Source organism: Anser anser (assembly GCF_964211835.1).
Source record: "Anser anser genome assembly, chromosome: 12".
Taxonomy (NCBI): domain Eukaryota; kingdom Metazoa; phylum Chordata; class Aves; order Anseriformes; family Anatidae; genus Anser; species Anser anser.
In genome coordinates, this window is record NC_139733.1 from 9908235 (window position 1) to 9933650 (window position 25416).

At 67.3% G+C, this 25416-nt stretch overlaps 4 protein-coding genes across 9 annotated transcripts; 1 reads left to right on the forward strand and 3 right to left on the reverse strand.

The window, feature by feature from the left end:
* Positions 1 to 77: 77 nt before the first annotated feature.
* On the reverse strand, positions 78 to 4493 carry RASSF1 (Ras association domain family member 1). Of its 2 annotated transcripts, XM_083795102.1 has the most exons (6): positions 4221 to 4493; positions 3121 to 3242; positions 1446 to 1550; positions 1074 to 1359; positions 402 to 517; positions 82 to 312 (listed from the first exon to the last, which is right to left on the reverse strand). In XM_083795102.1, exons 1-6 carry the CDS (start codon positions 4468 to 4470, stop codon positions 166 to 168), a joined length of 1026 nt encoding a protein of 341 aa, XP_083651228.1. In that variant the 5' UTR covers positions 4471 to 4493; the 3' UTR covers positions 82 to 165. The 2 variants fall into 2 exon arrangements, with proteins under 2 accessions (XP_083651227.1, XP_083651228.1); XM_083795101.1 differs by lacking the exons at positions 3121 to 3242; positions 4221 to 4493 and adding an exon at positions 2206 to 2968 and having other exon boundaries at positions 78 to 312.
* An 874-nt stretch (positions 4494 to 5367) lies between these two features.
* NPRL2 (NPR2 like, GATOR1 complex subunit) lies at positions 5368 to 18823 on the reverse strand. Of its 5 annotated transcripts, XM_083795104.1 has the most exons (18): positions 16419 to 16555; positions 16109 to 16206; positions 15979 to 16015; positions 15789 to 15882; positions 15597 to 15714; positions 15343 to 15485; positions 15024 to 15121; positions 14225 to 14333; positions 13118 to 13234; positions 11933 to 11986; positions 11690 to 11842; positions 9588 to 9676; positions 9196 to 9296; positions 8083 to 8255; positions 7707 to 7832; positions 6162 to 6283; positions 5930 to 6055; positions 5368 to 5696 (listed from the first exon to the last, which is right to left on the reverse strand). In XM_083795104.1, exons 7-18 carry the CDS (start codon positions 15098 to 15100, stop codon positions 5612 to 5614), a joined length of 1332 nt encoding a protein of 443 aa, XP_083651230.1. In that variant the 5' UTR covers positions 15101 to 15121; positions 15343 to 15485; positions 15597 to 15714; positions 15789 to 15882; positions 15979 to 16015; positions 16109 to 16206; positions 16419 to 16555; the 3' UTR covers positions 5368 to 5611. The 5 variants fall into 5 exon arrangements, with proteins under 5 accessions (XP_083651230.1, XP_083651231.1, XP_083651229.1 ...); XM_083795105.1 differs by lacking the exons at positions 15343 to 15485; positions 15597 to 15714; positions 15789 to 15882; ... (1 more) ...; positions 16109 to 16206; positions 16419 to 16555 and having other exon boundaries at positions 15026 to 15122; XM_083795103.1 differs by lacking the exons at positions 15024 to 15121; positions 15343 to 15485; positions 15597 to 15714; ... (2 more) ...; positions 16109 to 16206; positions 16419 to 16555 and adding an exon at positions 14778 to 15017.
* A 48-nt stretch (positions 18824 to 18871) lies between these two features.
* Positions 18872 to 20449, forward strand: CYB561D2 (cytochrome b561 family member D2). The gene is made up of 3 exons (XM_083795110.1): positions 18872 to 19076; positions 19168 to 19205; positions 19285 to 20449. Exons 1-3 carry the CDS (start codon positions 18887 to 18889, stop codon positions 19786 to 19788), a joined length of 732 nt encoding a protein of 243 aa, XP_083651236.1. The 5' UTR covers positions 18872 to 18886; the 3' UTR covers positions 19789 to 20449.
* Positions 20450 to 20705: 256 nt separating this feature from the next.
* Positions 20706 to 23464, reverse strand: TMEM115 (transmembrane protein 115). Its single transcript, XM_083795108.1, has 2 exons — positions 22481 to 23464; positions 20706 to 21846 (listed from the first exon to the last, which is right to left on the reverse strand). The coding sequence occupies exons 1-2, from the start codon at positions 23332 to 23334 to the stop codon at positions 21645 to 21647; spliced, it is 1056 nt and encodes a 351-aa protein (XP_083651234.1). The 5' UTR covers positions 23335 to 23464; the 3' UTR covers positions 20706 to 21644.
* Between the last annotated feature and the right edge of the window lie 1952 nt (positions 23465 to 25416).

Sequence of the window (25416 nt, forward strand, 5' to 3'; positions counted from 1 at the left end):
CGCCGCCCCTCCCCCGCTCGCACAGAGACGCCTCAGGCGGGTGGATCCAGGCGCTTTATTCCTGCCCCAGCCCCAGCCCCGCGCCCGGCCCCCCCCCCCGCCCAGCCCCAACGACGTCCCCCCGCCGGCAGGCGTCAGTCGTGGTGGCGGCGGCGGCGGCGGCGGTCACCGCGGCGTGCGCGTGGCCAGGGCCTCCTGCATCTCGCGGCGGCAGCGGGCGTAGCGGTGGCGGACGCGTCGCACCTGCTCGTCCTCCTCGCGCTGCAGGATGCGCAGGAAGTTGTGCAGCTCGGGCAGCGTGAAGGCGTCCCACTGCGGGGCACAGCACGCCTCGCACCGGGCACGGCACGGAGCGGGGTGCCCCGCAGCGCCCCGCAGCGCCCCGCCGGCCCCGCACTCACGTTCACCTCCCCGGTGTCGTTCTCCTTCAGCACGAAGCTCAGCGCCTTCTCGCTGGGGCCGGCCAGCAGGCGCAGCCGCAGCGGCTGCTCCTCGTCGGACAGCTTGCGCAGGTACACTGCGGGCGGGCGGCCGCGGGTCACCACCGCGGGGACGCCACCGCCACCACGGGGATGCCACCACCATGGGGACACAGTCACCATCATGGGGACACCACCACCATGGGGACGCAGCCACCATCATGGGGATACAATCACCACTATGGGGACACTGCCACCACCATCACGGGGACACCACCACCATGGGGACACAGTCACCATCATGGGGACACAGTCACTACCATGAGGACACCACCACCACAGGGACACAATCACCACGGGGACACAATCACCTTGGGGACACAATCACCACCATGGACGGGGACACCACCACCACCACCATGGGGACACCGCCACCATCATGGGGACACCGCCACCACTAGAGGGACACACCACCCACCACCACTGGGGACACTGCCACTGTGGGGACGCTGATGCAATGGGGCCACCACTGGCAGGGGGGCCACCACCGTACAGGGACGCTGCTGCCAGGGGAGTGCTGCCACCACAGGGCCACCACCACCACCACAAGGCCGGTGCCGCTATGGGGACACCACCGGGACCCCCAGGCACTACCTTGCTCATCCTTCTCGGACCTCTCGAAGAGGGCGAACTTGCGGGGGTCGTCCACCACGGTGAACTTCCTGAGCAGGGCGCTGATGACCTCGCTGGCACGGGTGTGCGAGAGGACGTGCAGGTGCTTGACGGTGCCGCGGGGCAGGTAGAAGGAGGTGCGGCGCTTCACCCCCGGGCCGCGCTGCCCCGGCCGCCCCCCGGGACCCCGCTTGACAGCTGGCACGGAGACGGGGCGCACCAGCTTCAGCTGCACCTTGATGAAGCCGGTGTAGGAGCCGTCCTTGTTCTGCCGCGGGGGAGATGCAGGGGTGGTGAGTGGGGGACCCAGGGCAGGGCGCCGCGGTCCCCGACGTCCCCCCGATGTCCCCGTACCAGGCTCATGAAGAGGTTGCTGTTGATCTGGCTGTTGTACTCCTTGATGCGCTGCTCCACCTGCGCCGGGTCCAGCTCCGCCGTGTCCCAGCCGCTGGGCTCATCCTGCGGGAGGGCAGCAGGGCTGAGCAGCCACGCCGGGGGGACACCGCACGCACAGACACGGCCCTGCCCCGTGAAGTGCGGACGGGGCGTGCGGGGTTGCATCAGCCCCGGCGCTCAGCCGCCGGCTGGGTGTCCCCTCCCGGCGCCCCAGATCACGGCGGTGTCCCCGAGGCAGCCGCCAGCCCGGCACCGGGGCGGGCTGGGCGCCCGATGGGGACGCCCCGGGGGTTTGGGGCAGCCCGCCTGGAGCTGCTAATGAGTATTTGCGGGGTGCCGCTGGGCTGGGGCGCAGCCGGGGGGGGGGCTGCTGGGGGTGCTGACGGACCCTGCTTGGGCATGGGGACAGCTCGCCGCCGTGCTCGGCGTGCGGCAAGCCACGCGCACCCCGTGGGCGCCCCGCAGCCAGCCGTGGGCACCCCGCGGGCACCCCGCAGACACCCCCGCGGGCACCCCGCAGACACCCCCGTGGGCACCCCGTGGGCACCCCGCCCCGAGCCATGCGCCCCCCCCCCCGCGCTGCCCCGGCACGCAGCCAGCTGCCCCAGGACCAACCCCCCCCGACACCCCTCGCCGTGCCCCCCCCGTGACGTCACCCCCGTGACGTCACCCCCGTGACGTCACCCCCCCGTGACGTCAGAGGCGGCCCGGGACCGACCTGGCGGCGGCGCGGGCGGCGGCCGAGGGAGGTGCGGGCGGTGTAGAAGAGCTCGGGCTCGGAGTCGGAGTCCTCCTGGCTGCAGTAGCCGCTGCTGGCCGCGCTGCCCCCCGTGCCCCCCGCGCCGCCCCAGCGCAGCGCCAGCGCCGCCGCCGCCGCCCCGCAGCCCCCGGCCGCCGCCCCCGGCCCGGCCCCGGCCCCGGCCACGGCCCCGGCCACGGCTGCGGCCCCGGCCCGGGCACAGGGGCTCGCCCGGCCCCGCGCCAGCCCGGCCGCTCCGGCTCGGCTCCGCACGGCCCCGCTGCGCCCCGAGCGCTTCGGCTGCGGCTCGGCGCGGCTCGGTGCCGCCGCTCGGCCCGGCGCGGCGCGGCTCGGCTCGGTCCCCGCTCGGCGCGGCACCGTGGCCCGGTCCCGGCGCGGCTCGGCTCGGCCCGGTCCCTGTCGCAGCCCCAGCCTCGGCTCGGCGCTCCCCGCTGCCCGCTGCCCGGCTCGGCGCGGCCCCGCTCGCTGTCCCGGCTCGGCTCGGCCCGGCCCCGCCCCGCCGCGGCCGTTGGGCTGACGCGGGCCGGGGGCGGCGCGGCGCGGCCCCGTTTCCGGCGGTGATTTCACCCGGGCCGGGCGCCCGCGGGGTCCGGGGCTGCGGGGGGGGCACGGCACGGCACGGCATTGTACAGCATAGCATCCCGTGGCACGGCACGGCACGCCTTGGCACGGCACGGCACGGCATGGCACGGCATTGTACAGCATAGCATCCCGTGGCACGGCACGGCACCGCACTGTACAGCACACCTTGGCATGGCACGGCACAGCACAGCACAGCGTGCCTCGGCACGGCACGGCACGGCACGGCACGGCATGGCATGGCACAGCCCAGCCTGGGCTGCCTCCCCCCCCCCGTGCGCCCGCGTCCCCTACCACATTCGTGTCCTTCTCCAGCTCCTGCTCGGTGCCATCGTCCTCGTCCCCGGTGCCCAGGGGGCCGCTGCAGTCCAGCCGCACCAGGGCCCGGCACCGGTAGTGGCAGGTGAAGCTGCAGTCTGGGGACAGGGACAGGGCCACACTGGGGACACCGGCACCGCCAGACCCCCAGCACCGGCCGGGGGATTTGGGGGTGCTGCCCGCCCGCGCTGCGCTGGGGCACCCAGGGCCAGCACCCATGCGGAACCCGGTGCTGTGCCGCGCTGCCCGCAGGGACCGGGGTGCCCCTGTCCCCTCCTCGGGCTGCCTGGGGGGGATGCTCGGGACCAGGACCCTCGGTTTGGGGGTGCTTGGTGCCGGGACACCCATGCCCAGGGAGGATGCTCAGTGCAGGGACTCCCGGTGCCCAAGGGGGGGGATGCTCTGTGTCAGGATGCCCGTGCCCTGGAGGAGTGCCCAGTACTGGGACACCCACTGCCCGGGGGGGGGGGGGTCACTACTGGGATGCTCGATATGGGGAGGCTCAGTACCGGGGTGCCCACTGCCCGGGGTGGTGCTTGGTACAGGGACCCTTGGTACTGGGATACTCGGTACGGGGATGGTCGGTACCGGGATGCTCGGTACCGGGACGCCCGCTGCCCCGGGGGATGCTCAGTACCGGGATGCCCACTGCCCAGGGGGACACTCGGTGCTGGGATGCTCGGTACCGGGATGCTCGGTCCCAGGGTGCCCGCTGCCCTGAGGGATGCTCAGTACCGGGATGCTCGGTATGGGGACGCCCGCTGCCTGGGGGAATGCTCGGTCCCGGGGTGCCCGCTGCCCAGGGTGCCCGCTGCCCGGGGGATGCTCGGTACGGGGACGTTCGGTATGGGGTTGCTTGGTACCGGGATGCTCGGTACCGGGACGCCCGCTGCCTGGGGGGATGCTCAGTACGGGGATGCTTGGTCCCATCGTGCCCGCTGCCCAGGGTGCCCCCTGCCCGGGGGGACTCTCGGTACCGGGACGCTCGGTCCCGGGGTGCCCGCTGCCCGGGGGATGCTCGGTCCCGGGACGCCGTGCCCGGCGGCGGGCGGCCGGGCTGGGGAAGCGCTACTCACGGCGGCACTGGAGGCTCTTCCTGCCGCCCCCCCAGACGAAGTCCCCGCAGAGGTCGCACCAGGTGTGGAGCCCGCGGCGCCGCGGCTCGAAGCGGTGCCCGGTGCCCGGTGCCGCCGCCAGCCGGGGCTCGGGCCGCGCCGCGGGGCCGTGCCGGCGGGCCGGGCTGATGCGCAGCGCGTTGGCCCGCTCCAGGCGGCCCCGGCCCGGCCGCGGCTCCGGCTGCAGCTCCCGCAGCTCGATCAGCTCCATGGCCCCGGGCGGCACCGCGGGGGAAACTGAGGCACGGCCGGGCCCCCGCCCACCCCCCTCCCCCGGCCCCGGCGAGCGGCGGCTGAACCGGCGGCGGCTCCGCTGGCTGCGGCCGGCGGGGCGGGCTGGAGGCGGGGTCGGGGCGGGGGGCCCGGGGCGGCCCCGTTCCCTGCGGCCCCGGGACCGGAGCGGCCCCGCTCCGTGCCTCGGTTTCCCCGACGGGCGCCGTGGGGCAGCCCCGAAGCTGCCGCGGTCGGCCCGGGGCCAACTCCTCACCCCGCCGCCCCACGGAGCGGCCCCGGGAGCACCCCCGGGGGCAACCCCGGGAGCACCCCCCGGGTCCTGGCTGCAGCGGCACCCCCGAGCCATGCCCGGGGGCTGCCAGGTGGCACCGCTCCGGGGCCACCCGGTGAGCAAACGCGGCCCGTGGCACTGTGGCACCGCCACCTCCGCCACCGTGGCCGCGGGGGAGCAAAGCCAAGCTCCCAGCCGAGCTGCTGCAGGCCCCAGTGACACCAGTGACACCACTGGGATCCCCCCCCCAGTGCTCTGGGGCCCACGGCGCCCTGGGACCAAGCCCTTGGTGCTGACGTCCCAGGAGAGGGAGCGTCTTCCTCGGAGCCTGGGAGATGGCAGGCGCTGAACACCCCAGAAACTCGACTGCTCGCTCAGGTCCTCGTGCTAACCACATCCTCTGCCTCCTGCCCCTGCTGCTCTAACGACACGAGGTGGCCTGGGGGCCTCTTCGCCCCGCTCACCGCAGGGACGGGCCCACGCCCTGCCTGCCTGGGGGGGGGCTTGACTTTTTTGGTAACCACACAGCTATCAGCTCTTTTTCGGGTTTTCCAGGATTTCTGGTGTTGCACGGAGTAAAAAAATAACACACGAACCTGCCCCTGGGTGCAAGGGAGGGGAGGAAGTGGTTTATTACATTCAGCGAGGAGAAAAGAGGGGGTGCCGAGCCCCGGCGGGGTGCCGAAGGAGGGGGGGTGGTTAGCAGTGGGGAGAGGGAGGCTGAGGCTGCCGGGGGCTCGGAGAGCAGCAGGGGGGTTGGTGCTGCTGTCAGCCCTCCCAGGCGGTACCGAGGGGCTTCTCCTCCCTGGCGGCTGGGCTGCAGGCTGCAGGCCGGGCCCTGCCCCGCTCACGGGGCACCCGCTGTCCCCGGCGCCTGTGCCAGCAGGCCGCAGGCCGTGCGGTGCTTCTGCCAGTGCTGGACCTGGCACGCCCTGCGAGGGGGAGCCGCGGCTCAGGGCTGCGCCCGCTCTGCCGAACCGAGCAGGGACGCAGCCCGTCCCCGTGAGCCGAGCGGTGCCACCGCCAACCCGCAGCGCTGCCGGGACACGCCGACCCCGCGGCAGTAGCACAGCGCTCGCCAGCATCCCCTCCGCCAGCGCTTCGGTGCCGCGTTCCCCCCGCAGGGCGCAGAGCGGGGTGAGCAGGGGGCTCCGGGCTGCCTTACCGCGTGCAGTACCACTCGTTCCGGCAGCGAGAGCACCGCTTGGCCGCCTCCGCGCCGCACACCCGGCATCGGGGCTTGTCGGGGGCGAGAGCCTCCAGCATGTCCAGGCTGTATGTCTGCGCCCACCTGCAGCGGGGTGCAAAGGGGAGAGGCGGCAAGCAGCGAGCTGCCCTGGTGCCGGTCCCTGCTTACTGGGACAACTGGTCACGCCGGGCACGGAGCAGGGCCTCACCTGCGTGCCTGGTGCTTCAGCTCCTCCTCGGTGGGGCTGAAGGCGTGCTTCACCTGGTGCTTGGCGAGGGCTTCCCACTTGCCCGCGTTTTTCCTGAGGAGGTGGTCCCAGATGACGGGCACCTGGCGGGAGAGGCAGAGCTGGAGGGTGGCAGCACAGGGACGGGCAGGGGACAGGAGGGCAGCTGGCCCAGGGGGCAAGGAGCAGAGTGAGCAGAGGCAGCACGCAGAGGTGCAGGCACAGCGCGTGTTTTCGGTTACCCGGAGGGGACGGATCCCCTTTCCCAACAGAGGTGAGGGGCGTTAGGTGAAACGGGCGCAACCTTCGGGAGCAGGAGCTCGGCTGCGAGGCCGCGGCTCCCAAACGGAGCCCCGTGCTCTCAGCGCTGTGAACCCAGCGCTCCGGAGCCGTTTGCCTGAGCAGATTTTTCCACTCGTCACTTCCCCGAATGCGAACACCAGGGGAAGGGCTGGTTTTTGCAAAAGGGAAAGCGCCAGCCCAGAGCGGCGCTCGGAGAGGAGGAGGATGCTTCAAATGGCGCTGGCATCTCCAGCCAAGTAAAAATAGCCAGGCCTGGGAGGGGAGGAGGCTGCTCTGGGAGAAACCAAATGGAAAAGACTTTTCTCAGCTTGGCTCGGTGACAGGGAGTGAGTTCATTGCTTGCTGGGCAGAGCGGGGAGCCCGTGCGTGCGCTTCCAGCTGGCTCCCCCTGGCTGCCCTTGGCAGAGGCAGGAGCAACACAAGCCCAAAAGCGGAGCTGTGGTGAAGAGCAGCAGCCCGGACAAGGGCTGGACGAGGTCCCCAGCGTGACAGATGCCTGTCTCTGCCCCACTGACACGTTGGCAGTTAAGCTAGGGTGCACAGAGATGCTTTAGAGATCTGCCCTCCTCTTCACACACAGAGTTTCTCCCCCTCAGCTCACGAGAAGGCATCAGAAACACTTTTATCCAGGAGTTACCACTGCCCAGACTGGGAGACCCAAGGACCCCACGATGTCTGAAGACCCTCAGCGCCCATCTGCCAAGCCCCAGGCACCAGCAGGGAATCGGGCTGACTCCAGCCTCTCTCCTCAGACCACTGCCTTGGCGTTTTTCCGTAGGCAGCGTGCCAAGCAGCCCTCGGCCAGGGCTGTAGAAGGGGCTCTTCCTAGGGAAGGCCAGAATCCAGCAGGAAAACAACGATAAATGTCAAACAAAGAGTTAATTGTTAAAATGAGCCGGTGGTTGTCTCTGCCCCGTGGAGCCACCACCCCGACGATTCAGTGCAGTCTCGATAGCTGTTTATAGCCCAGCATTTACGCCTTTAGGAGTGACTGCTTGGCCACAGCTGTGGCAGACGAAGGGCAGGAGAAGCAGATGAAGTGGGAGCCAACTGAGCCGGCAGTAATGGTGTCACAGTGAAACGGGTGCTTGACTGCTCCCCTGTGCCACCACCTCTCCAGAGCCGAGTTTGGCAGCAGGAAAAAAGGGGAAGGGAGCGACAAAGTTCAAAGCGGAGCAGCTGGAGAGAAGAGCTGGGAGAAGAGCTGGAAGAGCCACCCGATACCTGCTCCAGCACGAGATCCTTCTTTGGGGGAGCCGGCTCTGTCACCGCGAGGTGGCTCAGAAATCTCTGCATCTCCACCAGGTTGGGCAGCTGGTCCAGGAGGACGTCTGTCAGGAACGCCCGGAGCTGCGGCCACGCAGGGGGTGAGAAGAGTGAAGGGAGAGAGGTCAGGAAAAGGGAGCCAGAGCCGGGTTATGGGGCTGAGGAGTCAGAGGGCTCCGGCTGTGTGCTGGGCATCGGCGGGGAAGGTCTACGGGGCACCGTCAGAGCGACTCACGGGGGCCCCAAGCGGTGCCCCAGCAAACGCAGCCCTCGCTGCCGCTGGCACGGTGTCGGACCCCGCCGCTCTCACACCGCTGTGCCCTAGAGAGCCTACCTTGAGGAGCTGGCTCTTGTTGAAGCTGTCGAAGTGGTATTTGCGCTGGCATTCGGGGCTGAGCAGAAGGTTGAGGAGGGCAAGCCACACCTGCCCATCGAGCTTGGTCATCTTCACCTGATCCTCAGGGGGCACCACGTGCCACGCACCGTTCTCAAACTTCTTGAGCTTGCCTGAGGGAGAGATAAACATGGGGCTCCAGGGAGAGAGCTGCCTCGGGAAAGACAGCTCGGAGGTGGGGCGCTGCCCTGCGCTCACCTCCTGGCTCTGGCTCAGGCGAGCCCCTCAGTTTCTGCCTGCCTCAGCTTCCCCACCCCTTTGCTTGGCACAGCGGCCTTCTTGGTACAAAACTAATATACTTGAGATCATGAAAAGCACAAAGAACACATCTTAAAGCAATAGGGCTGTGGCAGGAACTAAAAGATCCCTGTGGTATCACCTTCTGTACTCGGCCAGGTGCTGAAGAACACCAGCAGATGGTGGGGGAGCCCACCAGCGCGGCTGCAGAGGCACGTTGTGGGGTATCAGCAGGGCCAGTACCTGCTCTTCCTGAGGTTCTTCTGCCAGTGAAAGCCAGAAGAAGCACGACCATAAGTGATGTGACAGGACAAGCGACCGTGCTGCTCTGGGGGGGTGGAGGAGGATGTAACCCTGCATCTGCACAGCCTGGAAATGCCTTTGCGCTCTGGTTCTTTCCCATCCCTCCCTCGGGGCCCTGGATCAAAGCTCCTCTGACACCCCAAGCTTGCAGGCGGAGAGAAGGGACGCGTTTCCTGTCCGGAGGAAGGAGGAAAGCTCCCGCATCCAGCTGGGCTCCTCTCAGCAGGCCTGGAGCCACGTGCTTCCCCCAATCTCTTCCTCTCTTGCCCTCGCTGTGAACCCCTGCTGAGGCACCTTCCCCTCGCAGGGCCGCAGCGGGGAGCGCCGCTTCCCACAGGCTGTGCCCGCTCAGAGGGAGGCGGCGAGGAAGCTGGGGGGCGGCGGGGGGCGGCGGGGGGCCGTGCCTGGCTGCAGAGCTGCAGGGCTGCGAGGGCTCCCGCAGAAGACCCGTCACAGACGCAGGTCTCAGCAAGACACCACGGCGCCCCAGGTGCCGCGGGGCACGCTCTGTACCTGCTTCGTGGCAGCTCCACGGGCAGTGCTCCACCAGCTCGACGAGGAGGCAGGGCAGGTTGTGGGTGTTCAGCATCCGTGTCAGCGCGCTCAGGGGCAAACTGGAGATAGAACGGGTGAAATGGTGCGCTCAGACAAAGGCCAGAACAGATACAAACGCTCCCGGAGGCGACTGGGAGAGGCAGCAGAAAAACAATGACAGTCAGACAGAGCAGCTCCTGTTCCCACAAGTACCACAGAGCAGGGTGGAGTGCTGCTGTATTCGCCTCCCGGGGCGTAGTGCTGCCGCCACCACCGAGGCAGCCAGCTGCTGAAGGGGGCCCAGGCCGCCAACCCGCAGGAACCTCCAAAGGACCGCTCAGGGCACGTCCTCTGCCGCCCTGGGCACCCACCTGTCCACCTGGTCAGTGATGAACCGCAGCACGGACAGGGCTTTCAGGGAAATTTCAAACTCCATCGCCTCCGCCTGCTTCTGCAGCTCCTGCGGAGGGGCAAGCACAGACTCAGGATTTCAGGCCCCATTTCCCAGGAGCTACGAGGAGGCAGCTTGTTGGCTGCACATCAGCAACCACGGGCTGGGGAGGAAACCGAAACCCTGTGAAACGAACTCTGGTTCTCATCTGGACTGCAGCAGCGCTGCCTGTTTGCCAGAGCTGGGACAGGAGTGCCTGCAGCCTGCTGTAGCTCGTCCCTCATCTCCCTGCCCGTTACAGGCCACGGGGGGGTACCGGTGGTGTCAGGAGTGCCACCCCCTGGAAGCAGACAGTCCCAGACTGCTGCTCTCCCTCCCTGGCATCACCTCGTGGCCCGGCAGAGACACGCGAGGCTGCAGGAGAGGGGAGCTGCATCATCACGAGGACGAGGAGGAGAATCTTGGCCCAGGCACGGCAGCAGTCCTGATCTGACCCTTTTCTGGGGCTGCCTTTCCCCTCCAGCTCGCTTAGGGCCAGCAGAGTATGTCCCTGTGGCTAACCCAGCCCACAGCTACGCAACCCGGCCTCCAGTCAGCGGGGACACCACCTCCATCCTCCACGCGCCCAGGCTAGCAGCCTGAACGTCCTCTGAGTCAGCCTCTTTTGAGACCATTGCGATGTCAGGGCTGAGAGGTGCCAATTCCTTCTCTGCTCCCGTCCCAGACGCTCGCCAGCTCACGGCCGTGCGTGCAGAGCACTGACCTCAGCAGCTCCCATCGGACACCGCTCGCGTTCCTCTAAAGCTTCCAGGAGAGCATTTTGGGCTCTCCCCCTCGCACAGGTCACCACCTCCCTCTCCAAACTCTCCCGGCAGAGTGGCAGAGCTCGTGGGGCTGCCCACAGGAGCCCCGCTTCCCCACGGCTCCCGCTGGTGGCTGGACCTCATCCCTGCTACCGCGGCGCAGGGACCATCGGTGCTGCTGGGTGCCAGCGGAGCGGAGTGCCCCAGGGTCACCGCAGCACGCAGCCCTAACAGACAGCAGGCCCCGCGATGCAGGAGAGGGCAGGAACTGCTTTTTTAGCACGGGGTTGCTGTATGCAGAGTCAGGAGAGGCTGGGATAAATCGGAGGAAGCCAGGCTTCTTGGGAGGCGAGCGCTTTTCAGAACCCAAGTAGCTAGAGAGGACTGTTCTTCCTCGAGTTGTGTCAAAGCACAAACTGAGAGCCCTTGCCCCCCACCCCAGCTCAAGCTGGGAAAGCATTTCCTGGAAAACATCCCTATTGTGCTCAGGAGCCCTCCACTTCCTTCCCCTTTCTGGGAGAGGAGCACGTGCTCAGGCAGCAAGCCAAACGATGGACGCAGAGGGGAGGTGCCGCCAAGTTTGCAGGCTATCGCTTTAACTCCATTTCTCCAGACGCTCCTCGTGATCTGCACAGCTCAAGGAAAAGATTTAGGTGCTGGGAAGCAAAAAGAGCTCCCACCGCAGAAAGCTGTGCGCAGCCACCCTGAAACACCCCACCGGCAACAGCCCTGGACTCGCCGCTGGCCCAGACCAGCGAGGAGAGGAGGTGTTTTCTCGGAGAGCAGAGGAAGTTAGAGGGAAATGCATTAGGGCAATCCCTAGTTGTGTCATACGTGGATTTACGGATGGGATTTCTCTCACGGTTAACCCTGGCTGGCTCCAGTGGCAGCCTGAGATCAGGTGGTTTCGTAAGCTCCATGGAGACGTACCCACACAGCTTTCAAGAGCAGCAGCAAATGGCCGAACCCCCTGCACTGATTACTTTGCCTAATTATCAACTCCCCAGGTGCCCCCCAACTCAAAAATCTGTCCTGCTGGCAGCCTGAAGCTGGCACTGTCACGAGACAGGGAGGAAGCGCAGCTGTGGGGTGGAGGGAGGAGCATGCAGCCTGTCCGAGCTGGGCGCAGATGATCTCTAACACCAGACCGCCTCGGAAAGGGCAGGAGGTGCCAGTGCTGCAGCCGAGGCTTTCTCTGTAAGACCTCTCTGGGCTCCTTCAGGCTGCCTGCTGCCTCTGTCACTTGTGTCCCCAGCAAGCTACAGGACTTTCTCCTCACCTGCATGGACGACAGGCTGGCCAGGTCCTTGGGATCAAGTTCTTTCTGGGTCACTGCCTGTCCGCTGGTGCTTCGAGCTGCAAGCAGGGTCAGTTTTCGGTGGCAGTAATCGATTAAATCCAGAATGCTGTCCTCTGCCGACTCGCAGATCTCCTTCGCAACGACAAGAGGTTCACAGCGAGCCTGCCCCCACAGCCGTGACCTCCCACCTTCACGCTACAGAAAGCCGAACGCGCCGCTCACCTTGTAAAAAAACACCGTCTCCAAGAGGTTGATGATGGAGGCTTCGTGATGCAGCTGTGGGGGGAAAACAGCAAGTGGGAGTTAACGGAGCGGGGGGCTGCCAGCCCCGGGGACACCGGCAATGGGATGAGGCGCAGCGCTCCTCTCCCGAGAAGCTGCTTCTACAGCTGTGGCCAAACGCCAGCATGGACAGCGCTGTCCTGAGACCAGGACCCATGAGATAACTGCCTTAAGGCAACGCTGCAGACAAGCAGCTGCTCAGGGAAGACACCGCCTTTCCCCAGCAAGGTGTCACTCTGGAATGAAAATTGGCTAAAACTTCAGAGTTTTGGGGCAGATTTGCCTTAGAGCAAGGGCTGCGTCCCTCCACAGGGAAGCCAAGTTGCCCAGATCACTCTCTTGCCAAGAGTGGCCCGAGGGATGTCTGCTCTCAGTAAGAAAAGCTACTTTTTCTGTTTTTTTTTAACGAGGAGGCACGTAAGCTGTGGTTAGAAACACCAGAGAAAAAACAGTGCTCAAAGAGGGGCAAATATCCCCGGGGCATAGCTGCTCAGGAGCCAGGGTGGGAAAAAGGGTCTAGAAGGGTGTGTGTGGGGGAGCACTTCTGACGGTTTTCCAGGCACTGATCTGCTCCTGGTCACAGAAAAGGCAAGGACATCACAGGGACTGCCAAAATCCCAGGGGCTGTGTTTTTCTTTACCAGACAAAACGCAGTCCTGCAGGGTCTGTTAACCAGCAGGTACAGAACCTGCTGTCAGGAGTGACTTCTCAGCCTGCTGAGAGGTAAAATCACAGCTCTGAGACCTTCAGCGCAGGATTTATTTTTAAATATAGCAGTGTCGGCCCAATTTCCAGGCTGGTCAACTAACTCTGCTGCTTGCCCAGCTCTCCTGCAGCTTCAGGAAATGGGTGATTCCTCGGTTTCTGTTCCGAGCCGAGGTGCTGTTTCACGACGCAGCCCCAGCACTGCGTGCCAGAGCTGGCAGGGGCAACCCGAGCACCTGCCTGGGTTTCTCAGGATGGCTGCGACTGGCCGAGGCTGTCACTGACCGAGGCTGTCACTGACAAAGGCTGTCACGCCACGGGTGACAGGCTGAGCGAGCACTTTGCCACCAGCCCCTCCTGCCTGCCCGGGGCTGCCCCATCACACCCCCGGTTCCTATCCCTGCTGCTCCCTCCACTCACCACCACGTAGATGGGAAAGGTGCTTCTCGGGTGGAAGTCCTCCAGCCGGCACAGCACGGGGAAGACCTTGTGCTTCCAGACCTCCGCTGAGATCAGCTCCCCAATGAGAACGGGAATCTGGACGGGAGTGGAGCCTTTCAGACCGGCGCGAGGCAGAGGGGCCAGGCTGGTGCCCAGCGCCCCGCGGCCATTTCGGTCCTGGGGCACGCCACGCAGCACCAATTTGCTTTCTTACACCACCAGTTTTTGAGCCTTCCCTTCGCAGCAGATATTGCACGAGTGGGAAAGCCTGGGAAGCCAGGGGACCAGGCAGAACCGCTATTTCCCAACACAACTGCCACGGTTCGAAAAGGAAGAGCACTTTTATCACCCGTGTTCAGTTGGACAGACTTTGGAGAGGCATCACAAACCAACAGCTTTTCAGCGAGCCTCTGGCCTCAGAGACCAGAGGGCAGAGAGTGCTGCTGGGGTTACAAAGGGGAAAACGTCCCTGAGGTCTGGGCAGAGCCAGGGCCCCACACGTCCCCATGCAGCCCAGGCTGTTCTGTGGCTGAGCCACCGCGGGTACGGGGCAGGGACCTGCAGCCAGAGGGGCCAGCGCAAACCAGCACCTAGAGAGGAACCGGAGACCAACAGGCAGGAGTACCGCAGCTTGGCTTTTAATTTTTTTTTTTTAAAAAAAAAGCAACAATGGCAAACCACCAGTCAAATATCTTTGCCAGCAGATTCTTCGCCATCGACAGTTTATCCCCAAACTGGACCTTGTCCAAAAGCCGACCCCAGCTGGAGGCTGAGGGCCTGGCACAGGGATCGCTGCTGCCCCCACCCACTGCCCTGCCTTACACCGTCCCTCCCGACCACGCAGTTCGTGATTTTGTCACAGACCAAGAAACCCGGGGAGGAGTACCAGGGCCACAGCACCTGCGTGGGGCAAGCCACGAGCACCCGCACTCCTCCGGCGGGGAACACCCGGCTCCTGCAGCCGGGCGCAGGACGAAGCGGGTTGCTCGCCACCACCTTTCCTGACAGACCGGGGACGGGCGAGAGCTCGGGGAGCAGGGACGGGGCTGGGCAGAGCCGGGTGCCCCCCGGACACCCAGGGCTCACCTTGCCGTGGGTGACGAGCAGCTCGGTGAGGAGCTGCTCCTGGCCGGCGGCGGCGCTCAGGATGGCGTGCATGTTGAGCTTCTCCACGCTCTCGTGCTGCCGAAGCCACCTGCGGGGCAGCCGGGTCATCCCGCAGCTGGGGCCCTTTCTCACCCCCTCTCCCCAGTCCTCAGGGGACACCTCAGAGCCATCCCCCCTCGGGGGCGACACCCCAAATTTACAGCCCCCCCAGTCCCACCACCCTCTGCCCCCCCCCCCCCCGACAGGGGCAGCCCCAGACCTGGTGCCCCCTGCTACCCCTCTCCCAGACCCTCTGGAGACCCCCTAAAACTGCTGGGGGGGACACACCCCACATTTACAGCCCCTGTTCACCCCCCTCCCAGAGCCCCTGGGGACCCCAAACCCCACCGACCCGCAGAGGGGACACCGCAAGCTTACACCCCTCAGACCCCCTGGGCCCCCTCCCCATCCCCTCAGGAGACTCCCAATGCCCCCCAAATTGGAGACACCCCAAATTTTCACCCCCCCCTCACCCCTAGGGACCCCCCCGCACCCCTGCCCGCCGGCGTCCCGCAGCTCGGTGCCCCGCAGGGCCTGCACCAGCGCCTCGGCCTCGGCGGGCAGCAGCGGCCCCGCGGCGGCCATGGCGGTGTCGGCGTCGCTATGGCAACGGCGGCCATGATGGCGGCTGGGGCCTCCGCCGCACCCTGGAGGCGCCCAGGACCGTGTGGGGACACAACGGGGGGCACCGGGGGGGACAGGGGGCACCGGGACAAGGGGGGACAACTTGGGAACACACACGGCGCACGCCCCGGCCGGCCCGGCTCCGTCACTTCCAGCACACGATGATGTTGGGGTCGTTCTCCAGGCGCTCATCCAGCTCCTTGTAACTCATGCCTGGGGGGAAAAACGGGGTGCCCGGCGTCAGTGCTGCGTGTTCCCTCCTCACACCTCATAAACCATCCCCCCCCGACCTCCTCCATCCCCGCCTGGCCGCCCTGCTGCGACTGGACCCCGTGCGCTGCTCCTCTGGGGTTTAATGGCTCCCGAAAGGTGAGGGGGGAACACCCCAAAACCACCCCCGGGCACGCAGCACCCCCTGCCCCACGGCTCCTCACCCGTCTTGCAGCAGATCTCGTCGTAGCTGTGGCAGCCCGTGTAGAGCCGCGCCGGGTGGCTGCGCTCGTCCCGGGCCACCTTGACGGGGTATTTCTGGAGCCGCCGGATGAGCCCCTTCATCAAACCGAACTGGATGAGCCTCCTGGGGGGGGCAGGGGAGAGAGGGACGCGATGCTCAGCCCCCAGATGTCCCCTCCACCCCCTGCCTGTTGCCCCAGCCCTCCCGCATCACGCCCCCGGATGGGGCTCCGACCTCTCGTCCACCCGCTGCAGCTGCAGGGTGTAGCGGGAGATGAGGTCTCGCACCGTCGTGCCAGGGCTGAGGCCGCAGTACAGCTGGAAAACGTCACGGAGGCTGGCTCGTTTGTGCCCTGCGGGGACGAGACGCTGTCAGCTGCCACGGATGGGTCCCCGGGCACCAGGACGCCACACGGGAGCAGCGTACCCGGCTTGGTGACGTAGGACAGGCACTCCTCCTGGAGGCACTTGTCGTCCACCAGGTCCTGGACCTTCGGTGTGGTGCAGTAGACGTTGGAGTACTGGGGAGCAAGGGACGAGCAGCTTGGTTTTGCCGCGACTCAGGAGGACGACGGGTGTCCCCCGTGTGGCCACGCCACCTGTGGCTGCCACCTCACCTGGAGGATGGAGACGAGCGTGACGACCCCGTAGTACCTGCAGGGCAAGGGGAAAGGTGAGAGGGGCAGAAGTCCTGGCCAGTCCCTTCCACCCCGAGTCGGGGCCGGCCTCATCCCCCCGCGCACTCACAGCAGGTTCTGCACAGCGATGCGCACCAGGTTCAGCTCCACGTCGGCTTCAGCGGAAATCTTCTGGACGTGCCGAAATCCGTCGATGTAGGGCAGGATCTGGGAGGGGGAACAGGAGGTAATGGGTAGCGGGGGGCAAAATCCTGAAGGAACCGCCCATAGCATCACCCCACTGCCCACGAGACTCCCTGGCGTGCTGAGCGAACAGGTCACCTGCAGCACCGAGCACAAAAGGTGGGGAGCACTGAGCTGTGCTGGGGACCATGGAGCTCTGGGGCAGCTCATGCCCTAAGCACCCTCCCCGTGCGGACCTGCTGCGTGGTGAGGTCCCACTGGGAGTTGAAGAAGTCGTCCTTGTCCTGGGTGAAGACGGGCACGTCGTACTCCTGCACAATGGGGGGGTCTGGCCGCTGCTCGATCACCTTCAGGTGGATGGTGTTCGACTCATCTGGAGGGGAAGAAGGAGCCTGAGTTCTCACAGGAGCCTCCGGAGCTTGCAGTCAGCAGTCCCAGAACGCCTCAAAGCTACGTGGAGGAAGGTGTCTGTGGCCAAAAACCTCACCCCTTTGAGCCAGGCTGGCTCAGGCAGGCCCCAGCGGCGAGCACAAAGTGCCAGAAGCAGCGCAGGGACGGCTGCTGCCCCTCAGCCCCGCTCCGCCCTCACTGCCTGGCTGGGCGAGCAGAGCTGCAGTACCTACCTATGGGCAGGGTGCACTTTCCTTTGGCGTTCAGCTCCTCCAGCAGGATGGTCATGATGGGCACCAGCTTCTGTTTGCTCTCCTCGTTGGAGATGAAGCCACTTTCCAGCTAAAGAAGGCAGGAAGGAGGTCGAGTCAGCTCCTCCCAGAGGGGTCACTGACTGACTAAGGAGCCGCACGGCCCAGATGCTGCCTTCTGTCAGCCTCAGTGAGCCTTCCTTCTAGCAGAGCAGCAAACTGAGCCGGGCTGCCACTGGAATGCGCTGTAGCAACAGCGAAGACCCCGTACCACCACCAAAGCAAGAATCTTCCCGAGAAAAAAACAAAACAAAACTGCAGAGCAAGAAAGAAGCAGGAGGCTGGGGAGTCCCCTGCTTGATTCAAGATCCACAAGAGGAGAGGCCTGCTGAATGCTCAGGGAGAAGTTTGGGGACATGTGTAACCCTTACAATTCAGAATGGAACAGAACAGAACAGAATAGAACACAGTAGTTCAGTTGGAGGGGACCTACATCAAGTCCATGTGTGTGAGCACCTCAGGGCTAACCCAAAGTGAAAGCACATTACTGAGGGCATTATCCAAATGCCTCTTGAGCACTGACAGCCATGGGGCATCCAGCACCTCTCCAGGAAGCCTGTCCCAGTGTTCGGCCACCCTCATGGTAAAGAATTTTTCCTAATGTCCAGTTTGAGCCTCCCCTGCTGCAGCTTTGTGCCGTTCCCATGCGTCCTGACATCCGTTACTGGGGGGAAGAGACCGGCGCCTGCCTCTGCGTTTCCCCTCCCCAGGGAGCTGCAGAGAGCCATGAGGTCGCCCCCGGCCTCCTTTTCCCCAAACCAGACAACCGGAGTGTCCTCAGCCTCTCCTCACAGGACATGCCCTCCAGCCCTTCTACCACTTTCATTGCCTCTTCTGGATGCTTTCATGCCCCTTTACATCCCTGGAGCCCAGAACTGCATGCAATATGCAAGGTGAGGTTGCGCCAGCACTAAACATAACGGGACAATCACCTCTTTTGACCGTCCGGCCATGCTGCGTTTAACACGCCCCAAGACGCGGTGTGCACTCCTGGCTGCCAGGGCACGCCGCTGGCTCACGGCGAGCCTGCTGCCACCAGCACCCCCAGGCCCCTCTCTGCGGAACTGTGCGTGGGTGACAGCCCCACGACGCCCTCCTCGGCCGCAAACCTGCCCCTGGCCCCGCGGGGCAGGCCGGGGAGGAGGCGCCGTGGGGCTCACCTCCAGGGTGGTGAGGTAGCCGGCCAGCTTCTTGACGATGGGCTCCAGGGCGCAGGCCTTGGCCCGCGCGTCGCAGACGAAGCCGAGGTTGAAGAGCAGGGCGTTGCGGCTGTACTTCTTGTGCTCGATGCAGACGGGGCAGCCGATCAGCTTCTTCTCCATGGCCGTCCTGCGGGGAGGCAGCGGAGCCTGCGCCCGGGGCCGGCGGGGAGCGGGTGGGCGCCGCGCCCCCCGCGCCGCGGGCACTCACACGGTGATGAGCTTGTTCTGCAGCTCGGGCTTGGTGATGACGTACACCTGCACCGTGTCGAACAGCTCCCGGGAGATGAAGTCCTCGGGCACCTGCGGCGACACCGCCATGGCCGCCGCGGAACCGCCGCGCCCCGGCACCGTTCCCGCGCGGCGCGCGTTTCCCCCCGGCGACATTTCTCCGCGGCACCGGGGTCCGGCCCCGCCGCCGGCCCCCCTGCGGCACCGGCGTCCCCTCGCCGCGGGTCCCCCCCCGGTGCCGCTGCCCCGCAGAACCGTTCCGCCCCGCTGCCGTTCCCCCCCTCGGCGCCGCTCTACCTCCCCGCCCGCTGCCGCCGCCCCCGGTGCCGGTACCGCCGCCGCCGCCCCGCCGCACCTGGTAGGTGATCTTGGGCCCCAGCGTGGGGTGGAACTCGCTGAAGAACACGCACTCGATCCTGCCCCCCATGGCCGCCCGCTCCCGTTCCGCACCGCGCGCACCCCCCGCCCCCCGCCGGCCCCGGCCGCGTCACGGGGGGCGGGCCTCAGCGGCGGGCGGCACCCCTCGCAGCCAATCGGCGCGGCGGGCGGGCGGACGGACGGCCGCTCGGACCAATGGCGGCCCGCCGCTCGCCCTCCGCTCCGGCTCCCGCAGCGGCGCGCCCGCCCGGCGCCGCCATGTCGCTGCCGGCCGAGGGGGAGCCGCGGCTGCTCCGCTCGCTGCGCGCCGCCGCCGCCGCCGCCGCTCACGCCGCGTCCCTGGGGCTGCCGGCGGGGGTGGCCGCGCTGGCCCGGCCGGGCTCCAGTGAGTGCGGGCGGGGGGGGGTGGGGCCGCGGGGCCGCACCGTGCCCCCCCCCCGCTCCCCTCCCTCACCCCCCCCCCCCGCTCCCCGCAGGCCTCTTCTCGTGGCACCCGGTGCTGATGGCGCTGGCGGTGAGTGCGGGGCCGCGGGGCCGGGCGCCGCCGGGTGCCGCCGGACCCCCGCTGAGCGCCCGGTGCCGCCCGCCCGCAGTTCTCGCTGCTGCTGACCCAGGCGCTGCTCGTCTTCTCGCCCGAGGCCTCGCCGCTGCGCGCCCTGTCCCGCAAGGCCAAGGTGCGGGCGCACTGGGCCCTGCAGGTGCTGGCGCTGCTCTGCGCCCTGCTGGGGCTGGCGCTGGTGGCCTACAACAAGCACCTGCAGGGCAAGGGGCACTTCCACACCTGGCACGGCCGCGCCGGGCTGCTGGCCGTGCTCTACGCCGGCGGGCAGAGCCTGGGCGGGCTGCTGCTGCTCTACCCGAAGCTGGCCAGGGGCTGGCCGCCGGGCAAGCTGCGGCTGTACCACGCCACGGCGGGGCTGGTGGGCTACCTGCTGGGCTGCGCCAGCCTGGTGCTGGGCATGTGCTCGCTCTGGTTCACCGCCGCCGTCAGCGGCGCCGCCTGGTACCTCGCCGTGCTCTGCCCGCTCCTCAGCAGCCTGGTGGTGATGAACCAGGTGAGCAACGCCTACCTGTACCGCAAGCGGAGCCAGCACTGAGCGCCCGCACGACGGCCCGCCGCCGGGGGAAGCTCCGCGGAGCCGCGCTCCCGCCCGCTCGCCTCTCTCGTGAGTCCCGGAGCGCCTGCGGCGGCGGCCCCGCGGGCTGTGCGCCGGCTGGGACGCGCCCCGGTGCCGGGGATGCCGCCGGTCCCCGGCCCTGGGAAGGGGAGGGTGGGGGATCCCTGCCCCTTCCCGCTCCCTTCCCATCTGCGCGCAAATTCCCGTGCCGCCGGGTTAACGGCGGCGAGGTTTCAGCCTGGCGGGGGCCAGGGGGTGTTTTGCAGCCTGCCGGGGGCCGGTTCGTCCTCCGAGGGGTGCACGGAACAGCGCGAGCGCAGGAGGAACCTCGGCGGGCAGCCGCACGGGCTCCTGTCCTCAGCACGGCCCTGGCCGGGAGCTGGCGGCAGGGCCCGGGGACGGTTCCTGGAGCAGAGCGACCCTCGGGACGGCTGGAAGCCGCCGCAGCACCTCTCCTCGCGCCGCAGCCTGCCGCCTTCCCGGCCCCGGCGTCGCGGGGCTCCGCGGGCCGCGCCGGGATGGCCCTGGGGCTGCTCCCCATCGTGCTCCTGGCAGGGCCGGAGAGCTGGGAACAGCGCCCGAGCTGGGAAACTCTTCTGTATCCAGAGCTTTTATTCAATAAAGTTTTCAGGCAGCTACAGCATGGCACGGCCTCCTTACTGCCCGGGGCTGGGTCTGGCCCCGGAGAACGCGGACCTCCTGAAGCCACCGAAGGTTTGGTTTTCCAGCCAAGGACCTGAAGCGGCACCAGCCCCGGGCAGGCGGTCGGCAGGGCCCCTCAGCCCCCGGGGACCTCCGTGGCTCCCTGGCACCGAGCAGCCCCCCGTTCGGGGGGAATACTCCTCCTCGTGGCACGGCTCGGTGCCCTGGCTGCGGCGCGGAGAAGCCACCGAGCGCTCTTTCAAAGAACTGTTTATTGATACCGAAACGTCTGTGTTTTCCCTGGGTGACAAAACCTTCCCGCGTGGGCCTTTAGAAAAATAAACTCACGACGCCACGGGCTGCGTCCCAGAGCCCAGGGGCGAGGAGCTCTGGGGAGCAGCCTCTCCCTCCCTCGCAAAGGACGGCCCGGCCACGCAGAGGGAGCAGGACAGAAGGGGGAGCCCGTTTCTACTTGAAGGAGAGGAACCCGGTGCCAGAGGAAGCAGCTTGTGCCCCGCTGTAAAAATTAATTCCAGCTTCTAGGATAATCTGGCAAACGGATTAGCTGAGCGGCAGCTGAGGGCACCAGCCCCTTCTGGGGCGCTGCTGCAGCAGGAGAGGAAAAAAAAAGAGAGCCAACGCCACGGAATGAAGCCCGGGGGGGTCCGGGCGCTCGTGGCAGAGCCGGAAGCGGGCGCTGGCCCCACGCCGGAGCTCCGTCGGCCTCCTGCTGGGGCAGAGGGAGGGAGGGCGGGAACGGGCAGAGGGCGCTGAAAAGACCCACGAGCCTTCCCGTTCCCGAGATCGGAAACAAAACTAAGTCGAGAAAGGAGAAAACGGAGTTTCGAGTGCAGAGAAGCGAGGAAGCGCGGTGCCACTCGCTGACTTGGCTCCCGGGGTGCCGTGAGGTCCCTTCGTGGCCTCGGAGCAGGGGGCCAGCCTGCGCGGACCAGCCCAAGGTCTCCCTCCGGAGCAAAGCTCCCGGCGCAGGCATCCACCTCCCCGCGGGAGCCCCCGTCCGCGCCGGGGGGGCCGCGAGAGGCAGAGCCCCGCAGTGGTCAGGCCCTCGGTGCCGGGCTGAGGCAGCCCCTGTCCCCGGGCCAGGAGCGTCCCTGCAGGCAGTGTCCCCGTGCGGGCGTTGGCGGCTCTCCCGCGGAGCTGGGCAGGGAGGACGGGGCCGGCACGGCCGCAGCTCACGGCTGGGACGGGGCGTCCTCAAAGGTGATCAGGCTGCTCTCGTGGCCGGCCGCCTTCCCCGCTGCGGCAGCGGCGGCCTCGGTGGGCACCACCTCGCTCTTCACCACCACCTCCTCCTCCTCATCCTCCATGCTGGGCCACGCCGTCTGGTCCTCCACGCGCTTCAGCCGCTCGTTCAGCGCCTTCAGGGCCAGCTGCCTGCGGGGCAAAGGCAGGTGGACAGCGGGGTGAGGGGATGGATGCGGAGCCCGTTACCTGCTCTTCCTCTCTGCTCTCACCCCGCGCACAGCCCCGTGGCAGGAGGGCCAGCGACCAGCACCCACGGGCTGCCCGAGCGGGGGCTATGGCAGAGGCGGTGAAGCCAAACGGAGCCACCGAGACATGACGTGCAGAGCTCCCTCGCCACGTGGTGTGCTCGGATGCCGCTGGTTAGCACGGGGGCCGCTCCAGAAGTGGAGGGCAGCGAGGCGAGCAGCGAGCTGGCGCCTCGCCCCGTGACCGAGCCGCTGCCGCACGTGCGGGAGGGCCGGGTCGGGTCGCGGCGCTGACTCAGCTCGCCTCCCGCTGCGCCACGGTGGCGGGGAGGACACGGCAGCAGGAACCGCGCCCCGCTCCCCGACACACCCCTTCCCCGGGACCCCCCACTCGGCCCCAGCCCCGTGATTTCGGCTTGGGAAGCGGGCGGGCAGCCTGCAGCGGGTGTGCGCCAGCTGGAGGCCCCGTGGAGGAGGCTCCCCTCAGCGCCCTGACCCCACATCCCCCCCAGACGGAGAGCGGCGGGTTTACAAGCCGCCCGCAAATGTGCCCTGCAGCGGCGCGGGGCGGGTGGTACCTTCTCCTCTCGGCGTCCTGGGGGTCCGTTCCCGGCAGGCTGATGGTGATGGACGAGGGGGCGCCCACGTCGTAGCGCTTCACCGTCTTCCGGCAGACCCTCACCTTCACCAGCAGGCCGTACACCAGGTTGGCCGCCAGCCCCACCACCGGCTGCAGGATCTCGGGGAAGAACGTGGCGAAGGCGAAGTGGTCGGACATATCCCCGCGGCCCCTGCTGTGCCGCTGGTAGAAGCGCAGGTAGACCCAGCTGGAGAGCAGCCCGAAGCCGTAGGAGACCAGCACGTTGCTCTCGACGAGGGCGGCGAGCCGCAGCGCGGCCAGCACCAGCAGCAGCAGCATGGGCACGGCCTTCACCCTCACCTGCGGCACCCGCAGCACCGTGCTGTCGCCCATCGTCTGCTTGAGGGCCACCAGCACGCCCGCCAGGAAGCCCAGCGTGCCGTGGATGCGCACCTCGAACAGGTAGGCGAGGCGGAAGGTGGCGGCGTAGGCCAGGCAGTAGGCGCAGGCCCCCAGCAGCCCCACGGCCGCGTTCACGGCCGCGAAGAAGACCAGCAGCTCCAGGGCCCCCCAGAGCGGCTCCAGCAGCCGCCCGGCCGCCGCCACCGTGCCCAGGCTGAGCGCCACGGCGGCCGCACGCTGCTCCACCAGCCCGTGGGTCAGCAGCGTCCAGAGCCAGCAGCCGGGCGGCAGCAGGAAGCCGGGCGTCACGGCCAGCCCGTAGGCCGTGTCCAGGCCGAAGGACAGCGCGTACAGCAGCACCACGGCGCCGCTCAGCGCCTTCACCACCACGCTGCTGCCGCCCAGCGCCCGCGCCAGCTGCTGCCGGGACACCGGCACGTACCGCCGCATGGCGGGGCCGCCCCGAAGCGGCTCCGGGCCCCCGGGCACCGGCCGCGGCCCCCCGGCCCCGGCCCCGGCCCTGCCCCGCTCCGCTCCGCCCCGGCCCGGCCCCGGCGCCGCTCGGCCCCCGTCAGGCCCCGCCGCTGGGCCCAGGCCGGGCGCGGACAAACAGCGGCGCTGCGCATGCGCGGCGGGGGGAGGGGCGGGGCGGGGCGAAAGGGGGCGGGGCGAGCGGGGAGGGGAGGGGCGGGGCCACGCCCACTGGTGCCGCTGGGGGGGGGGGCGGGGGGGGGCGTGTGAGGTGCGGGGACGTGGGGGGGGCACGGGCACGGGGACAGCACACGGGCACGGGGACGTGGGCACGGGGACATGGACACGGGGGACACGGACACGGGGGGCATGGACGTATGGGGGATGCAGGCGTGGGGGACACGGGGGATGTGGACACGGGGGATGTGGACACGGGGGATGTGGACACGGGGGATGTGGACACGGGGGACACGGACACGGGGGACACGGGACAAGTACGACATGAACATGGGGGACACGGGACGTAGACACGGGGGATGTGGATATGGGGGACACGGACACAGGACACGGACACGGGACCCAGGGGACACGGGACAAGCATGACACGGACATGGGGGCACGGGACGCAGATACGGGGGGTGCGGACACAGGGGACGTGGATGTGGGGGACATGAGGGACACAGGGGACACGGACACGGGGGACATGGGGGGGTCACAAGGGACGTGGGCATGGGACGGGGAGAGGGGACAGACAGGGGACATGGACACGGCGGGGCACAAACCCCAGGGCACGCGGACACAGGCATGAGGGTGGCATATGGGGACACGGACTGGGGGACGCGCTCACCACGGGACACGGCCCCACGGGACACGGGGACGAGGGGACACAGGGCTGGGGGGAGCCCGGGGGCCCTGCCCACGGCCGCACGAACCCACCCGTGCCCTGCCCGTGTCCCAGCTGTGTCCCCCAGGCCCCCGGCACAGCGAGGGGACACGCCGGGGTCCTTGTCCCCAACCCCCCCCCCCCCCCCGGGAAATGACGCAGCCACCGCCTGTGAAGTGAAAATATGAACATTATTTAATAACTGAGTCTCTGTAATAAACCATTCGAAAATATTTTACAAGGAGTCACACACACGATATCTTACAAATTGTCTTTTTGTTGGTTTTTGGAGTTTTCCAACTCTTCTGTACAAAAAAAAAAAAGAAAGAAAGAAAAAAAAAGAACAAATTAAAAATAAATTAAAGGAAACCAATTAAAAACCCAAAGCCTTTGAATGAGCAGAGAGAAGCTTTCGGGGTGGGGAAGGGGCAGGCCACGACCCCGGTGGCGGGGCAGGGGCCGCGCCGTCCCTCCGTCTCCTTGGTTTTAACGCAAAATAGACTATATATGTATATATTTATAGGTATGTATAGTGGCGGTATTCTCGCGGAGCACCTAACTAGACTACAGCAGTACACACACTCCCGGTAACACAGAGCCATCTGTTCAAACACGGGTCCCAGAGACAGTAACCAAACACACACTGAGAAAGCTACAAGCAGAATGACCATTAATTAACCCCAGCGCTAATTAGCGCCTCCCCAGCCCCCTCCCCACCGTCCCGGGTGGCCGCGGGTCTGCTCCTGTGTCCCCCCCCGAAAAAAAAACCGCCCGTGGGGCTGGAGCTTGGGGCACCCAGCAGGGACCTGGCGGCACCCGGCACGGCCCCGCTGGGGACACGGGCGGCTCGGGGACAGGCGGCGTGTCCCGTCGGGGGACACAGCGTGTCCCTTTGGGGACAGGCAGTGCACCCCATGTGGGGACACACAGCTTGTCCCATCTGGGGACACACGGCGCGTCCTGTTTGGGGACACACAGCACATCCCATGTGGGGTCACATAGCTTGTCCCATCTGGGGACACACGGCGCGTCCCGTTTGGGGACACACAGCGCATCCCTCTGGGGACACACAGCGCATCCCATTTGGGGACAGGTCCCGCTGGCCGGCACGCGGTTTCTTTGGCAGGGCGGGACGGAGGGGCCGAGCAGGGCTGGGGCGGGCAGACGGGAAGGGTTTC

Excerpts from the sequence above, each read along its gene's own strand:
- RASSF1 (XM_083795101.1), bottom strand. The coding sequence starts at position 2,952 with ATGCTGTACAATGCCGTGCCATGCCGTGCCGTGCCGTGCCAAGGCGTG. Across the intron at positions 1,551-2,205 it reads GCCGCCCGCGCCGCCGCCAG|GATGAGCCCAGCGGCTGGGA; the intron begins GTCGGTCCCGGG and ends GCCCTCCCGCAG. Across the intron at positions 518-1,073 it reads GTCCGAGAAGGATGAGCAAG|TGTACCTGCGCAAGCTGTCC; the intron begins GTAGTGCCTGGG and ends GCCCGCCCGCAG.
- NPRL2 (XM_083795103.1), bottom strand. The coding sequence starts at position 14,869 with ATGGCCGCCGCGGGGCCGCTGCTGCCCGCCGAGGCCGAGGCGCTGGTG. Across the intron at positions 14,334-14,777 it reads CGGGACGCCGGCGGGCAGGG|GTGGCTTCGGCAGCACGAGA; the intron begins GTGCGGGGGGGT and ends GCTGCCCCGCAG. Across the intron at positions 8,256-9,195 it reads GTGGAGCTGCCACGAAGCAG|GCAAGCTCAAGAAGTTTGAG; the intron begins GTACAGAGCGTG and ends TCTCTCCCTCAG.
- CYB561D2 (XM_083795110.1), top strand. The coding sequence starts at position 18,887 with ATGGCGGCCCGCCGCTCGCCCTCCGCTCCGGCTCCCGCAGCGGCGCGC. Across the intron at positions 19,077-19,167 it reads GCTGGCCCGGCCGGGCTCCA|GCCTCTTCTCGTGGCACCCG; the intron begins GTGAGTGCGGGC and ends CGCTCCCCGCAG. Across the intron at positions 19,206-19,284 it reads CGGTGCTGATGGCGCTGGCG|TTCTCGCTGCTGCTGACCCA; the intron begins GTGAGTGCGGGG and ends GCCCGCCCGCAG.
- TMEM115 (XM_083795108.1), bottom strand. The coding sequence starts at position 23,334 with ATGCGGCGGTACGTGCCGGTGTCCCGGCAGCAGCTGGCGCGGGCGCTG. Across the intron at positions 21,847-22,480 it reads CAGGACGCCGAGAGGAGAAG|GCAGCTGGCCCTGAAGGCGC; the intron begins GTACCACCCGCC and ends TTTGCCCCGCAG.